Consider the following 16,592-nt stretch of genomic DNA (forward strand, 5'->3'; position numbering starts at 1 on the left):
TCCTCTTTCTCTTCCCTCTTCCTTCTCTGGCTTGCTGCGGGCACGCACTAGTGCGGGGAGAGGGGAGGGGTGCGGGCAGGTTATAAAGGGGCGACTGTCATCAGCCCAGGCGGCGGAAGGGCCTTACCGCCGCCGATAAGGGCCTTACCGCAGCCTGGGGCGACGGTAGCGCCTCGACTCACGTGCCTGCAGTTACGCCGGCTACTGACCATTGGTGGGGGGGCCTTACCGCCGGCTGAGGCGGCAGCAATAGCCCAGATCTGCAATTTTTCCATCCGACTATATATTTCTGCAAAATTGAAAAAAAAATATAAAAATTAAAAAAATCCTGGGTCGGAGACGCGAGTACTAGGGAGCCTAGGCGACTGGAACGACGAGGCTGAGCTCCAGCTTCATCAGCGATGTGTCGAGGCCCGACTCCAGCTTTACCAGCAGCTTCAACCGGTGTCCTGACACCGCGCTCCTCCTCCCTCTCCTCCCGCTCCACCCGCGCCTCGTCGCTCCGCTGCTCGCCACGTCCCTGCACCTCCTCCTCGCCTGCTTCCCGGACTCCCTCCCCATCTCCCCTCGCCTCCTCCTCCTCGGCGCCCGCGCCTTCGCCATGAGCGCCAAGGATCTCCCCAGCAATTCCAGTTCGGGGAATTTCGCTTCCACCGCCAAGAATCTTGGCAGGGGTGAGTCTGCTAATGGCCACGATGATAATGATCCTGCTGTGGCTGGGGGTCGCATGCTCGAGGATGTGGAGCAGGGAGGCCAAAGTATCGATAATCTTGATCAAATGCGCTTGCCGGGATCGGTTACGCCCTGGCGTCTGCTGATGAGGTGCAATTCAGAAGGATTCCTGTGTCCTTGCTTAGGATTTGTGGGAGGATTGGGAGCCTGGCTGTTGGTGTTCGGGTGCTTAAGCTGGTGGAATGGATGGTAATTGGGTTTGTTGAGTCGAGGAAGATGCGGAAGGTTCAGGTGCTCTTTGAGATGATTTTGCCGGAGAAGTGTGAGACCGAGGGTTATGTGCTGTTTCCAGTGGTGATGGAAGCCTGTGGTGGGTTGCGGGCACTGAGAGTTGCTTCGGCAAGGTACCGGCTGGACTTTGATCCACGGTTGAAAGAGGCGCCTGAGCGGACAATTCAGTTTGCAGCTGAGAGGGTTGTTTTAGAAGGGAGGCGTGCCGATGATCAGCGTATCCTTGTTCAGTGTATCGCATAGGGCTTGGCACAGTGTAAGCAGGTCATGTTTCATGAGTCGGTGTTACAGTGTATCTATTGAAATAATGGGCCTAGCCCATAGTAATTTCATAATTCCAAATAAATCTCAAAGGCCCATGTGGGCAAGAGGTGGAGTGGTGCAAGTCTTTAGTCCCACATTGCTAGTGGAGGGGAGGGATGACCAACTTAAATATGGAAGTTGTCTCCACTCCTCCAAGCTATGTGTGTGGGGAGAGAAGGAGAGCTCCACACGCGCGCGCTCGCTCGCCACGCCTCACCAGGCCGGGCCGGGCCGGGCGGGGCGGGGCGGGGCGAAGGGCGCGGGCGGGGCGAAGGGCGCGGGCGCGCGGCACCTGCGTGAATGGTCCGCCGAAATCCGGCCACTCGCCTTGCAAGGGCGCGGCTTCCTTTTGCCGTTTTATTTTTTGGTTACTTGGTCCTTAAGTCAGCGAGATATATGGAATCCTAATCGGTTTATATCACGATCGCGATGTGAGAGTCGTGGGCTCTCCTATATATGCGACCTACCATCCTCTACCAAAAACATATCTATTCGAGCTAGGGTTTTTGCCTCCTCTTGCTGCTGCGCCGCCACCGTAGTCTGCTCCATCTTGATTGTCGGTGTGCACCGGCAAATAGGAGAGCAGGTCTCCGGAACCGTCGTCTTCAGCGATCCTGCACCGGGAGAGGGCGAATAAGGTTTTTAGGAAGCGCTCTGCGCGACTACTCGATCGCTTCCTCCGCTTCGTCAAGTTCTTCATCAACTCCTTCACCATGGCTCGTCTACCTCTTCGTCACTCAGGCGTCACTCGCCGTCACGAACAATGTCAGGCTACTGATCGTCGTCGCCTGCTGTACCCGGTAGTCGTCCAGGAGCCGGTCTTCATCAAGAAAGAAATGTACGATCTCTTATCTCAAATTATGTCTTCCATACTAGCTATTATGATCTGTTGCAGTCTGATAGCACTGGATAGTATGGTAGAATATGTGATTCTATTTGCAATGATAGACTTGTCTAGATCTTGCGTAGACATGTCTAGTTTAATCTGCTATCTGTTCATCGTATTCATGATTTATTTCTGGATTAAATTAAAACTAAAAGTGCTTATATATCCAACAATACAAAAACCTTATCGTAGGCACTTTAGTTTTATGACTGGATTTCTTGATGCATTGAGGCCAGCACTGTTTGCTGGCGTGCACTTCAAGAGGTGGCAGGTGAAAGCCACGCTGTGGCTTACTGCCATGAATGTGTTCTGGGTGTCCAATGGCAAGCCGGAAGGGGTTCTCGCTCCTGAAAAGGAGAAAGAATATTCGAAAGCCAAAACAATCTTCTTGGGCACTGTGATTGGTGCACTTGCAGAACATCTTCAGGATGTGTACCTCCATCACACAGTCGCAAAGGAGTTCTGGGATGATCTGACTGCCAACTACAGTGGCTCAGATACTGGCACTGAACTGTACATCATTGAGCAGTATCATAACTACAAGATGGTTGATGGAAAATCTATAGTCGCTCAAGCTCATGAATTATAGTGCATGGTGAAGGAACTCGATCTGCTAAAGATTGTCGTTTCCGATAAGTTTGTGGCTGGGGGCATTATTGCCAAGCTACCTCCATCCTGGAGGGACTTCGCCACTTCTCTCAAACACAAAAGGACAGAAATTTCTGTTTCAGACTTGATTACGTCTCTTGATGTTGAGGAGAAAGCTCGGGCTAAAGATGGACGATCTAAAGCTGTTGAGGGTCAGACCAGTGCCAATATGGTGCACCAATCACATCACAATGGCAATGGTGGCAAGGGCAAGGGCAAGAACAATAAGCCTAAGCAGTCCACTACCTTCAAGAAGAAGAAGAACAAGGAGAACGAGGGATGCTTCGTGTGCGGTTCTACTGACCATTGGGCAAAGAACTGCCCAAACCGCAAAGGAAGAAAACCTCCACAGCAGAAGTCTGTGAGCATGGTGACCAGCGCTGGAGACGAAAATAGTGGGTATGGTAATTTACCTTCTGTTTTTTTAGTGTTTCAATCTACTAATACTTGGTGGCTTGATACTGGTGCTAATGTTCATGTGTGTGCCGATGCCTCCTTATTTTCATCTTACCAGGTCGCTCGGGATTCCTCCATCCTAATGGGGAATGGGTCACATGCTTCTGTTCATGGTGTTGGTACGGTAGATCTGAAGTTTACTTCGGGAAAAATAGTGCAGCTGGAGAATGTGCAGCATGTCCCTTCTATCAGGAAGAATCTAGTTAGTGGCTCCCTTTTGTGTAGGGATGGTTTTAAGGTAGTGCTTGAGTCTAATAAAATTGTCGTGTCTAAGAGTGGACAATTTATTGGTAAAGGCTATGAAAGCGGAGGCTTGTTCTGCTTTTTCCTTTCAGATTATTGCAATAAGTCTGCGAACTATATTTGTGATGGTATTAATGAGAGTGATGCTAGTGTTTGGCATTCACATTTATGTCATCTGAATTTTGGTTCTATGTCTCGACTTTCCATCCTGTGTTTAATTCCGAATTTTTCCATTGTCAAAGGTTCTAAGTGCCATAGTTGTGTGCAATCTAAGCAACCTCGAAAACCTCACAAGGTGGCCGAGGAGAGACACTTGGCACCACTTGAACTAATTCATTCTGATATATGCGAGATGAATGGTGTGTTGACCAAAGGTGGAAAAAGATATTTCATGACTTTGATAGATGATGCGTCTAGATATTACTATGTATATTTATTGAAAATGAAAGATGAGGCTCTTAACTACTTTAAATCTATAAGGCTGAAGTTGAGAATCAACTTGAGAAAAAGATTAAGAGAATTAGGTTTGATCGTGGTGGCGAGTATTTCTCTAATGACTTCGACTTGTTCTGTGAAAAACATGGTTTTATACATGAGAGGACGCCTCCCTATTCGCTCCAATCAAATGGGGTTGCCGAAAGAAAGAATCGCACTTTGACTGACTTGGTGAACGCCATGTTAGACACCAGTGGATTATCTAAGGCATGGTGGGGGGAGGCTGTATTGACTTCATGTCATGTCCTGAATAAAGTACCCATGAAGAATAAGGAGAAAACTCCCTATGAAGAATGGATTGGAAGAAAACCATCACTTTCATACTTACACACTTGGGGTTGCTTGGCCAAAGTTAGTGTGCCAATCAACAAGAAACGTAAGTTGGACCTAAAACTGTGGATTATGTCTTTTTGGGATATGCCCATCATAGCATAGCCTATAGATTTTTAGTTGTTAAATCAGAGGTACCTGATGTTCATGTTAATTCCTTGATGGAGTCTCGTGATGTTACTTTCTTTGAGAATATATTTCCTATGAAACATTTGCATAGTATGTCTAGACTATCTTCTGATGTGATTGCTGAGACAACTCCTGAACCTGTTGTGCTTTCTGATATGCTGAACGAACACTTGAGCCAGTTTATGAGGAGGTTAACAGTGAAGCTCCTAAGAGGAGCAAGAGATAAAGAACTGCAAAGTCCTTTGGTGATGATTTCACTGTTTATCTCATAGACGATACTCCTAAGACTATTTCAGAGGCATTTGCATCTCTAGATGCAGATGATTGGAAAGAAGCTATCCATAGTGAGATGGACTCTATTCTTTCTAATGGAACTTGGAAGGTTGTTGATCGACCGTATGGTTGTAAACCTGTGGGTTGCAAGTGGGTGTTTAAAAAGAAGTTTAGACCTGATGGTACTATTGATAAGTACAAGGCTCGACTTGTGGCTAAGGGTTATACCCAGAAAGAAGGTGAAGATTTCTTTGACACTTACTCACCTGTTGCAAGATTGACCAGTATTCGAGTATTACTTTCCCTTGCTACCTCACATGGTTTCTCATCCATCAGATGGATGTTAAGACAGCTTTCCTTAATGGAGAGTTGGATGAGGAAATTTATATGAATCAGCCTGATGGGTTTGTAATAAAGGGTCAAGAGAAAAAGGTGTGTAAATTGCTGAAATCTTTGTATGGCTTGAAACAAGCACCTAAGTAGTGGCATGAGAAATTTGATACTACACTCATATTAGCAGACTTTTCAGTCAATGAGTCTGATAGATGTGTGTACTACTGCTATGGTAGGGGTGAGGGAGTTATATTGTGCTTGTATGTCGATGACATACTGATCTTTGGTACGAATCTTGACGTGATTAAAGAGGTCAAGTCATTTTTGTGCCAAAGTTTTGTCATGAAATATCTGGGAGAGGCTGATGTAATTTTGAATATCAAGTTGATCAAAGGAGAGAATGGGATTACTCTCACGCAATCTCATTATGTGGAAAAGGTCTTGAGCCGGTTTGGCTTCAAGGACAGTAAGCCTTCTCCCACAACTTATGATCCGAGCTTGATACTTCAGAAAAACAAGAGAATTGGTAGAGACCAATTAAGATGCTCTCAGATTATGGAATCACTTATGTATTTAGCCAGTGCTACTAGGCTTGACATCTCATATGCTGTTTGCAAACTGAGCCGGTTTACCTCTAATTCGGGAGATGATCATTGGCGTGCGCTTAAGCGAGTCATGCGCTATTTAGTTGGTACTATGGATTACGGAATTCACTACTCTGAGTATCCTGCAGTACTGGAAGGCTATAGTGATTCAAATTGGAAATCTGATGCTGATGAACTGTATGCCATAAGTGGATACGTCTTTACTCTTGGTGGTGGTGCTGTTTCATGGAGGTCATCCAAACAGACTATCTTAACGAGGTCTACCATGGAAGCAGAACTTGCAGCATTAGATACAGCCACAGTTGAGGCTGATTGGTTACGTGAACTCTTGATGGACTTGCCTATTGTCGAGAAACCTATGCCGGCAATACTTATGAATTGTGACAATCAAACGGTGATAGTCAAAGTGAACAATTCTAAGGACAATATGAAGTTATCAAGACACATTAAGAGACGTCTGAAATCTGTCAGGAAAATGAGAAACTCCGGAGTAATATCAGTGGATTACATCTCAACTGATAAGAACTTGGCAGATCAGTTCACTAAGGGGTTGTCACGTAATGTGATAGATAGTGCATCAAAGGAGATGGGTATGAGACCCATATGAGCTACACCATGGTGGTAACCCAACCTCTGTGATCGGAGATCCCGTGAAGTAGGATCTGGGAAGAACAAGCCATTGGATAGCATGAGAGTATCCTACTAACCCACTCCAGAAATGATGCAACACTCTCAAACCACTGCATGGCAGGATGGCTACTGCCTTAATATATTTTGTTGGCTTTAATTAGCAAAGATGTTGCCCTGCAGAACATCTTGGAAAAATATACCTATATGAGCCCGACTGTTGTAAGGTCGCAGTCTGTGAGACTTGGGTGATCTCTATTAAGCTCATGAAGAGACCAGGGAGTACGACATATATGCCCCACCCGCGGGGTAGGCTACAGGCAGCCAGGTACTAGTCCCAACTTTGAGTGAAACTTGTCTGCACAAAACTTGCAATTCAAGGCTTAGTCCATTGTTCAAGTTGTGGATGAATGTAGCTTCAAACTCTAGGCGAGAGTTCAACTTAACAGTCCTCGCTGAAACACTAGTATATAAACAGAAGTGAGAAATAGGCAAAATCTCTGATGGGCATTTGAGATCTGGTGGGGGATTGTTGAAATAATGGGCCTAGCCCATAGTAATTTCAGAATTCCAAATAAATATCAAAGGCCCATTTGGGCAAGAGGTGGAGTGGTGCAAGTCTTTAGTCCCACATTGCTAGTGGAGGGGAGGGATGACCAACTTAAATATGGAAGTTGTCTCCACTCCTCCAAGCTATGTGTGTGGGGAGAGAAGGAGAGCTCCACACGCGCGCGCTCGCTCGCCACGCCTCACCGGGCGGGGCAAAGGGTGCGGGCACGCGGCACCTGCGTGAATGGTCCGCCGAAATCCGGCCCCTCACCTTGCAGGGGCGCGGCTTCCTTTTACCATTTTATTTTTTGGTTACTTGGTCCTTAAGTCAGCGAGATATATGGAATCCTAATCGGTTTAGATCACGATCGCGACGTGAGAATCGTGGGCTCTCCTATATATGCGACCTACCGGCCTCTACCAAAAACATATGTATTCGAGCTAGGGTTTTTGCCTCCTCTCGCTGCTGCGCCGCCACCCTAGTCTACTCCATCCCGATTGTCGGCGTGCACCGGCAATTGGGAGAGCAGATCTCCGGAACCGTCGTCTTAAGCGATCCTGCACCGGGATAGGGCGAATAAGGTTTTTAGGAAGCGCTCTGCGCAACTGCTCGATCGCTTCCTCCGCTTCGTCAAGTTCTTTATCGACTCCTTCACCACGGCTCGTCTACCTCTTCGTTACTCGGGCGTCACTCGCCGTTACGAACAACGTCAGGCTGCTGATCGTCGTCGCCTGCTGTACCTGGTAGTCGTCCAGGAGCCGGACTTCATCAAGAAAAAAACGTATGATCTCTTATTTCAAATTATATCTTCCATACTAGCTATTATGATCTGTTGCAGTCTGATAGCACTAGATAGTATGGTAGAATATATGATTCTATTTGCAATGATAGACTTGTCTAGATCTTGCGTAGACATGTCTAGTTTAATCTGCTATCTGTTCATCGTATTCATGATTTATTTATAGATTAAATTAAAACTAAAAGTGCTTATATATCCAACAGTATCTGTATGGGATTACTAAAGGAGCTCCTCCCTTTGCCGGATATGCTCAGGATTTCAGTTGAAATTGCAGAAGGGAAATCAGCTGAATTTGTCAAGGCTCAGGTCAACCAACACCTCGATAGTGTTCTTTTCAAGGAGGCAGGCCCGGTAACTGGGGTTCTTTGCAACCAGTATTCATGTGCCAATGACAAGGCTAAAAATTTTGTTGAAACTTGTGTGTGGGAGTATGCACAGGAGATTTATTGTCATCTTCGTGCAGCACTGTTGCTGCACCGGGGGAAGCAGGATGACTTGATTACGGAGATTGACAAGATTGCTGAGGCCTCATTTCTTATGGTTGTAGTCTTTGCAGCTGAGGTCACCAAACACCGGCTAAATGCTAAGTCCTCAGAGAGCTTCCAACCTGAGGTTGCTGCTAGAATCTTGGTGGCATTCTCTTCTGTGGAACATCTTAGGCGACTGCGTCTTCCTGAGTACACTGAGGCAGTCCGGCGTGCTGTACTTGTCAATCAAGAGAATGCAGCAGCTATTGCTTTGTTCATTGAGTCAATGCCTTCATATGCTGAATTGACAAACCAACCAGGTTATTTCAATGACACTTATCTTGTTATTACTAGGATATGCTAGCAATTGTTAATTTAGAGTTGTGTTTGGTTTTTATAGATTTACCAAGCTTGGCTGGAACAAAATATATTTGGCACAGAGATGAGGTTCAGACATCACGCATACTGTTTTACCTGCGGGTTGTGCCAACTTGTGTTGGACTCATTCCAGCTCATATGATTCGGGATAAAGTGGCTTCAATCATGTTCTTGTATCCTTTTTATATTCCATTGTATTGTATTGTCTTCTTATTTGTTTTTTTACCTTGTTTACCAAGATTTTCAGCGTAGAAAAATGTGCTCCTTAGCACAAACAAGATACCTACAGCATCCAAATGAGAAAGTTACAAGTGCTTCACATTCTGTGATGGTATCTTTCCTATCATCTGGCAGTGGCACTGATCAGGATGATCGAACAGCTTTGAAAGAGCAACTTATCTTTTACTACATCAAGAGATCTCTGGAGGTAGTTCATTCAGCATCTTTTTCTATATTTGATTTCTGACTGAAGGATGACTTAGTTCCTCACTTTCTTCCTTGGTAGGCTTATCCTGGGGTAACCCCATTTGACGGATTAGCATCAGGAGTTGCAGCACTTGTTCGACATCTTCCTGCAGGGAGCCCTGCCATTCTTTTCTGTATCCATAGCCTTGTTGTCAAGGCTAAGGATCTTTGTGATACTGCAATGATTCAGGACAAATCTTTATGGAGATCATGGGAAGAGAGCACAGAACCTTGTAAGAAAACATTGGATCTGTTGCTGAGACTAATCTTCCTTGTGGATATTCAGGTTAGATTGTATGGCCATTTCTTCCCCTTCATTTGTAGAGCAATAGATTTCTGTAAGACTGATAGTTGTTGCATTCAGGGTATGCTTTGTCAGTTTGCAGAATATTAGTACAAAAGAAATATAAGCAACTTTTTCTCCAACAGTATTCCAGACTAAAGTAGCTAGGAGAACTGTCGAATATTTCTCATGTGCTGGCTCAATTGTTATGAAGATGGAGACTATCTTGGCTTGTTTTCTAATGACGCTCAAAACGAGATGTTCTATGTTAACTCAGATTTCCTTCTCTTTGCAGTCATTCCCTTATATGCTGAAGGAGCTGGCTGAATTCGTGACTCTGCTACCAAAGGACGCCCAGGATGTGCTCCTCGATGATATGCACGCCCATGTCGCGGAGTCTGATGATGTCACTAGGAAGCCGGTGCTTGTGTCGTGGCTGCAGTCCCTCTCCTACATCAGCTCGCAGTCGAGTCGTAGCGAGTCTCGTAGCAAGGCCACAAGTGCTTCATCTGTAGGAAGCGATGAACTGACCTTGAACAGAACTATGGCATGCCTGTGATATCTATTTTGTCATGCTTGTAGATTTGCAGTACATAGTAACGAAAATCGGGTGCGTGTTGCAAGTACATAATTGAGTAAATTGTATCTTTCGCTTTGTCCTGTTCCAAATTGCAGTTGCCTTTGGGAAAACAACATGCTATGTTTGTGGGCTCTGTTGGTTCAGAGAACCATTTCACGAAATCCATGTCGTGGTGAATTCAAACAGACCTCGATTTCATTTCACCTGTTAATGCCATCTGGAATGGGTCTTGATACTATCTGATAGTAAAAATTACTATTCGTTTTGACTTTTTTAGATGCATAGCCTTTAATATGAAGCTAGATATATATTAGCAAAAATTATGCATCTAAGAAAAATAAAATGAATAATAATTTAGGACGGAGAGAGCTGTGGCGGAACCGTTCAAATTAACCTGACTAAAATGCACTTACATCGCCTGACACGCGATCATGCACTTTAACCAAGCCAACTTGGTCGTCCGTCGGATTACATCTGATAAACCACTTACTCAGGATCGAGAAGCATTGCTCACACGAAGGTGAGTGGCATAGAGATTACAACATTCCCACCACATTAAGATAGTTCAACAATTTATTACATCAGAATTTTCGAAATCCAAACAAGTTTGCAAGGTTGTAAACAACGAAGAGTAAAACAAGCGGAAGCTAAACGTCGATACACGATATCATAATGAAGCCGATCATGACATCAATGACCCCTGCCCTCGCCGTCCGAGGAGGGATCCCACTCGATTGTCCAACCCGGAGGGAGCTGGGCAGGCCAAGTGGTGCCAGCAGCCAAACTATCAACATTACCTGAAAAGTTATGCCACAAGCAAGGCTGAGCAACTAATAAAGGCTGACCTGACAGGTGATAACTATTTCACCAACTCCTAGACATGCAAAGCTTTTTTGGTTGTAGTTTTTTTTTGCCAAAAACGTCTAAAGTTGATCCTTACTTTCAATATTTTAGCTTAAGTTCTAAGTTCATTAACCAGTCTAGATTAGCAACTTATACTAGCATTGTTTCCAAACAATTAAATACCAAACATCAAGATTAATATCATCATATATTCCATCTTTACTCAGTGCAGAATAGCGATCAAACAGTCCCAAACTGTGAGAGACAGACGAATCGATTCGAATTTATTAACCATGCATGGCAAACCTAATCTCACGACATCCGCGCACCACGAAGGGTCGCTTCACTTGTCAATCGTCCCCATCAATCCCCAGGCACGTGTCAGGGCTAAAATTCCTTTGGCATGCAATGCTCCATAGTTCCGGCCTCTTGCTGTACTGTGACTGCACTTGCACCCACATGATGTACCATGGGAACGAAGTTCCAAGGATAGTAGGAGTATAAGCCACGTCCCAGTTCAATCAGTACTAAGCTTTCCCATCCCATACTAGGTATGAGATTAGTACTTTTAAATACTTGATCACAAACGCCGACACGTTTCAACCTTAGCAAAATCATTACTAGACAGACGGAGCAAACCACCACATTGGATTTACCTTTTTAGTATTTTTCTTCGATTTACTATGATTTAAAGGACCTAAGCAAGAAATAAAACTATAGGGTATTATTTCCAACAGTAATATGGGTAAGATTATTTTTGTATGAAACTAGACAGTTCACTGAGTCCAACAAAAATGGTTTGGTATTTTTCTGATTTTTGTACGATTTATGGTGCAATTACAAAGTTTATCCTATTTTCTGCCGATTTAAAACAATTAACCGCGGTAGACTTGCAAGCTAACCCTCGCGTCTAAGGTTAAAATACGCAGGGGTCCCTGATTCTTGCACACAGGCCCCTGGAAAAAGGAGAACGACGCAGGGAGGCCCTTGCGGCGATCGGTGGCGATCTTCGCCCGAATTCGGCGATGCGAGGCTCGAGCCAGGGCAACAAGCTACCGGGGAGAAGTGCGGGCTCACCTAGGGTCGATTGGCGGCGGTTAGGGCGTCGGAGAGGGCTTGGTGAAGATGGAATGCCGTGGGGATGAGGAGCGGGCCGCGGCAGCTGTCCTCAAGGTGTTCCGGCACCGGTTGCACTCCGGGAGGACAACGGGCAGCTCGGGGACGTGCGCGGTGGGACGGCGGAGCGAGCGGTGGTGTCAGCGAGGTGCGGGGTGGCGCGGAGGTGGGGGCTCCACGGAAGACCTGAGTGGCGGCACTAGAAAAATAGGGAGCGGCGGCGCTAGAAGCGGCGGAGGGCGGCGTAGGTGGCACCATTAATCCTTTTATAGGGCCAGGGGGAGCGGCGGGTCGAGGCGAGGCTCCGAATGTAAGCAGATAAGATCGGAGGGCGCTGTGGGCTGCGGGTTGGAGCTCCATTGGCAGCGGCGCCATTGGCTGGGGTGCGGAGACCACGAGACATGATCTCCAGGTCATTGGCCTTGGGGGATTTGGGGCGTGCAGGAGCAGCTTTGCCGCGGTCGTGGGTTGGCGAAGCGAGGCGCTTGTGCGGTCGCTGTTCGGGCGTCGATAGGCGGTTGGAGCTTGGCCGGTCCAAGGCGGTGGCATAGCGTTGTCCGGCAGGCGGAGCTTGCTCGGGACGGGGCAAAGGAGACGCGTGACGCTAGGGAGCGGGATAAGCGCGCTCGCCTACTAGGCAACCGGGCACGCAAGTTGTCTTGTTGCGTCTGCCGGTTGGGCGACGGCGAGCTCACCGATGGACGACAGCCACGCAGCGGGCAGCGCACGGGTGAATGTGCAGGCGCGCTCCGGGCGCACGCTGGTGGGGTGCTCCTCGGGGCAATCAAAAAGGGCTGGTTTTGAAGCCTTTTTCTCCAAACTTTTTAAAAGAACTCATGAAACTCCAAAAGTAAAACTTGTAGACCTAACATCCATCTCCAAACTTTACAAAAGAAGTTTTCTTGAAATCGAGATGGATTTGAAACTACAGAGTTGCAAAGTTCGGCAGAACACCGGCCTCCCGGGACTTGGACAAAACTCGGTTTTGCTGTTTTTCACCATTTTGGCCAACTTTGGCTTAGATTTTGAGTAGCTTCCTAACTGAACCAGGCCATGATGTAATTGAAGGAAATGTTCTTCGACCTTAGGTCTCCAACTTCTATTAGAGACTTTTCTTGAGTTCAGTTCAGCTTTTAGGAGGAACAGGCTCACCAAGATGCGCGCTCTTGACGTTTTCCAGACTTGCGCGATGGAATGTAAATAGGCTGACTGTTTTACACAATTTTGACCAAGTTTTTTAGCAGGTTCGGTTGTGATTTGAACCTGGGTCAGTGTAACAAAGTTGGAAAACACTAAAGTAACTACAACTTCTATTAAAGGTCTGACTTGAGATTAGATATAGAATAGTGAGATAACAGGTGGCAAAGTTGAGAAAAAACATGAATTCCAGGACTTGTCATTTACAGGATTTTGATGTACTCCTGATTTGATTCTTTTTTTTACCTTCTCCCACTCCAAATCAGCCAAAGTGTTAATAATAAAAGTTGTGTTAAATTAAAAAATTTACAACTCCTATTTGGGAAAAATTTTAAGTTTCTATAAAAAACTCAAGTTTCCTATTTAACTCTAAAAAGAGCTTTTTAGGGGTAATTTGGACATTTTACCTCCTCTACTTAGTGACTAATGACTTGCTTAAGTTTAACTATACCTAATTAAGGTAGAGTTGTTACAGGAGTACCATTTAAAAAAAAGCAATGAGGATGGACTATCAAGATGAGGTCCTCCTCCGATCCAAGCATAATCCATTTACTGTTACCGGTACCCAACACAAATTTCACAGTTAAAGAACAAATGCATTATTGACATTCTGTTCCAATAAGTATGCACTATAAATACACTGCCGGTTCTTAGCATTCCATCGGCTTTACTGTTATATACTTCTCATCTGTCACAAGTTTACCTTCGATAAATCAAGCAAGAGAAGCCAATCAATGGCACCGGATTCAGCACCTGTTCGGCCTTCTGGAGATGACGCCTGTCACGACACAATGTAGGCATGAGCACAAAAAGGTTCAATTTCAGTCAAGCAATGATCATCTTAGGGCAGGGTGCTCATTACTTGCCCACATCATCTTCCTCTTTTCAGCTGATGGACTCGAACCAAAGATGAATATCTAGTTCAGCAACAGTAACATACAGGAAAACAGAATTGAACTAGCTAGTGAACTGAAATCAACTTGCCTCATCCCTCTCAGCCGAGGAGAGCTGATGGACTTTCCCTCCTCTATGACTTAGATCAGTCGCGTGTGAATGGATGCCAAGACTTGTCAGTTCCACAGCTAGCGACACTAACCATGGGGTCCATGATCTGATTCCAAACTTTCTGATCAGAAGTACATACACAAGTGGCCTGAATATGTGAACAACCTCTCCTAAAACAAATAAGCGCCCAGTACCCCCTTTAGCAGATCAAATACTTGCCAAAGTTGGCTTCTCAACCACCATCACTGCATGTCGCAGAAGATTTAACTTGCTATAAGAAAAAACTATAATCCCAAAAGTATCCAAAGGAAATATCAAGATAATTAAATAGATGGATGCCTGATTTAATTTAAAATATATTACCAGTTGGCTCAGGAGTAGGTTGAAGCCTCCTCATCCACATAGGATCAGACATCATCTTGGCATTCTCACCAAACTTGTTCAAAGCAGCTACTGCTCTTCTCTCAAGACTCTTAGATACAACTCCATTCTTTCCATCCAGACCGTTGGTCGCAGCTTTGTGACCATTTTGGGAATGCCCATTCATCGGATAGATAACTGGAACTCCATTACCATTTACTCCATAATTATCTTCAAGAACGGTCATCTCTTCTTCATTTGCCATCTCCCCTCCTTGTAAGAGCATCTTGTATCCACTCTCCCGAAAAGCGGCTAACCTGATGCCTGCCCTGAAATATTGTGCAATTGTTATTATTTGTCTGAAAAAAAGCCATTAGATATGCAACTAACAAAACAACAAATAAGTAACTATCTTACTTCACTGCTTCTGTAACAGCAAGGAAGCTCCACTTGCGATCATCGCCAACAAAGTGCTGGGCAGCAACCTCAACAACCGCTTCTACATCCTTTAATACAGAGACAACAAGACCCCATGGAATAGATTGCTCCTTAGAGGCAAATGAGTGATTTTCAGTGGGCGCATCAATTATGTGCTGGTTGACAGAACTCACAATACCCAATAGTGCATATACTGTTCAGACAACGAGGCACGAGTTAATATGAAGAAATCAGACATATACCACTCAAAATAGACTTGTCTCCATCAGAAGAGCAAACAATTTCTTGAAAAGATTTGCCATATTATTATGCCTATGTTTACGAACTGAACAAATGATTTATTTCATAGGGGGGTTGAGTTCCGAGACAAGTTTATAGTAAAATTCCAGAGCTAAACTTTGGGATGTCCTATCTGGGATTAGTTACAAACTAGTTAGGCAAACAGTCTGCATTCCTATAATGTAGTTACAGCATAGAATTTGATCCCCTGGGACATATAATACCATGAAGCTAAACATGTCCAATACAGAATACTACCTGCGAACCCTAAGATCTCAAGACAGGTCAGTGAGAAAAATTTCTATGATCTCTTATATTGAATAGCTCAAAATGAGCATATGATACTAGTGGTTTTTAGCTAATAGTGGAAGGATGCCAGGGTAAAAATGTAAATATTGACATAATCCATTTACTGTTACCGGTATCCAACACAAATTTCACAGTTAAAGAACAAATGCATTATTGACATTCGGTTCCAATAAGTATGCACTATAAATACACTGCCGGTTCTTAGCATTACATCGGCTTTACTGTTATATACTTCTCATCTGTCACAATACATGAAAGTGGCAGCAGCTTAACAGCCTATGTCATAAGACAACAATGCCATATCTGCCAAGAAAATGGCACTACAGGTCTGGGCACTAGTTCTCGCCAGTAAAACATAACCCATCAACCAACTCACACGAAGCACGAAGGTCTTCCAAAAATTAGTAACCACAAGCTCAGGCACCTATCCGCCCATCTCTACGAACCTGACGTGTATGTATACCTTGTCTGAACCCCTTCAAGTAGCTCCATAAGTTTACCTTCGATAAATCAAGCAAGAGAAGCTTATTTCAACATGCTTTTATGGAACATGAATACAACAAAGGTGTGAAAGGCATATATGCAGACCTGTAAGGAAACCAATCAATGGCACCGGATTCAGCACCTGTTCGGCCTTCTGGAGATGACGCCTGTCACGACACAATGTAGGCATGAGCACAAAAAGGTTCAATTTCAGTCAAGCAATGATCATCTTAGGGCAGGGTGCTCATTACTTGGTATAACTGGTGAAAAAAGGATCTCTCATCACATAAAGGGCCCACATCATCTTCCGCCTTTTCAGCTGATGGACTCGAACCAAAGAAGAATATCTAGTTCAGCAACAGTAACACACAGGAAAACAGAATTGAACTAGCTAGTGAACTGAACTCAACTTGCCTCATCCCTCTCAGCCGAGGAGAGCTGATGGACTTTCCCTCCTCTATGATTTAGATCAGTCGCGTGTGAATGGATGCCAAGACTTGTCAGTTCCACAGCTAGCGACACTAACCATGGGGTCCATGATCTGATTCCAAACTTTCTGATCAGAAGTACATACACAAGTGGCCTGAATATGTGAACAACCTCTCCTATAACAAATAAGCGCCCAGTACCCCCTTTAGCAGATCAAATACTTGCCAAATTGTTCCATCTGCTGCCTCCATACACAGCATCAATAAATAATATGCTGGAGACCTCCGATCCTCATTTTCCATCACGTGTGAAGTTGGTGT

The 16,592-nt window shown here is 44.9% G+C and overlaps 1 protein-coding gene and 1 non-coding gene across 3 annotated transcripts; one reads left to right on the plus strand and one right to left on the minus strand.

Annotated features, from left to right (window-relative positions):
* Positions 1-364: 364 nt before the first annotated feature.
* On the plus strand, positions 365-9,892 carry LOC117841505 (uncharacterized; the record flags this gene model as incomplete). The annotated part of the gene is made up of 7 exons (XR_011897331.1): positions 365-1,253; positions 2,697-2,699; positions 7,844-8,427; positions 8,508-8,658; positions 8,765-8,912; positions 8,991-9,236; positions 9,529-9,892. It is a non-coding gene; the product is annotated as an uncharacterized protein (transcript).
* A 3,650-nt stretch (positions 9,893-13,542) lies between these two features.
* Positions 13,543-16,520, minus strand: LOC140220107 (peroxisome biogenesis protein 16-like). Of its 2 annotated transcripts, XM_072292301.1 has the most exons (7): positions 16,254-16,520; positions 16,095-16,162; positions 15,949-16,010; positions 15,807-15,860; positions 14,752-14,965; positions 14,338-14,663; positions 13,543-14,219 (listed from the first exon to the last, which is right to left on the minus strand). In XM_072292301.1, exons 1-7 carry the CDS (start codon positions 16,260-16,262, stop codon positions 14,182-14,184), a joined length of 771 nt encoding a protein of 256 aa, XP_072148402.1. In that variant the 5' UTR covers positions 16,263-16,520; the 3' UTR covers positions 13,543-14,181. The 2 variants fall into 2 exon arrangements, 1 of the variants encoding a protein (XP_072148402.1); XR_011897667.1 differs by lacking the exons at positions 13,543-14,219; positions 14,338-14,663; positions 14,752-14,965 and having other exon boundaries at positions 15,487-15,860; positions 16,258-16,516.
* Positions 16,521-16,592: the final 72 nt, after the last annotated feature.

This window comes from Setaria viridis, chromosome 1 (genome assembly GCF_005286985.2).
Source record: "Setaria viridis chromosome 1, Setaria_viridis_v4.0, whole genome shotgun sequence".
Taxonomy (NCBI): Eukaryota; Viridiplantae; Streptophyta; class Magnoliopsida; order Poales; family Poaceae; genus Setaria; species Setaria viridis.

Coding starts and splice junctions, on each gene's coding strand:
- LOC140220107 (XM_072292301.1), bottom strand. Junction 16,011..16,094: donor TTTTTCACCAGTTATACCAA/GTAATGAGCACC, acceptor GTGTCGTGACAG/GCGTCATCTCCAGAAGGCCG. Junction 14,664..14,751: donor GCTGTTACAGAAGCAGTGAA/GTAAGATAGTTA, acceptor ACAATATTTCAG/GGCAGGCATCAGGTTAGCCG.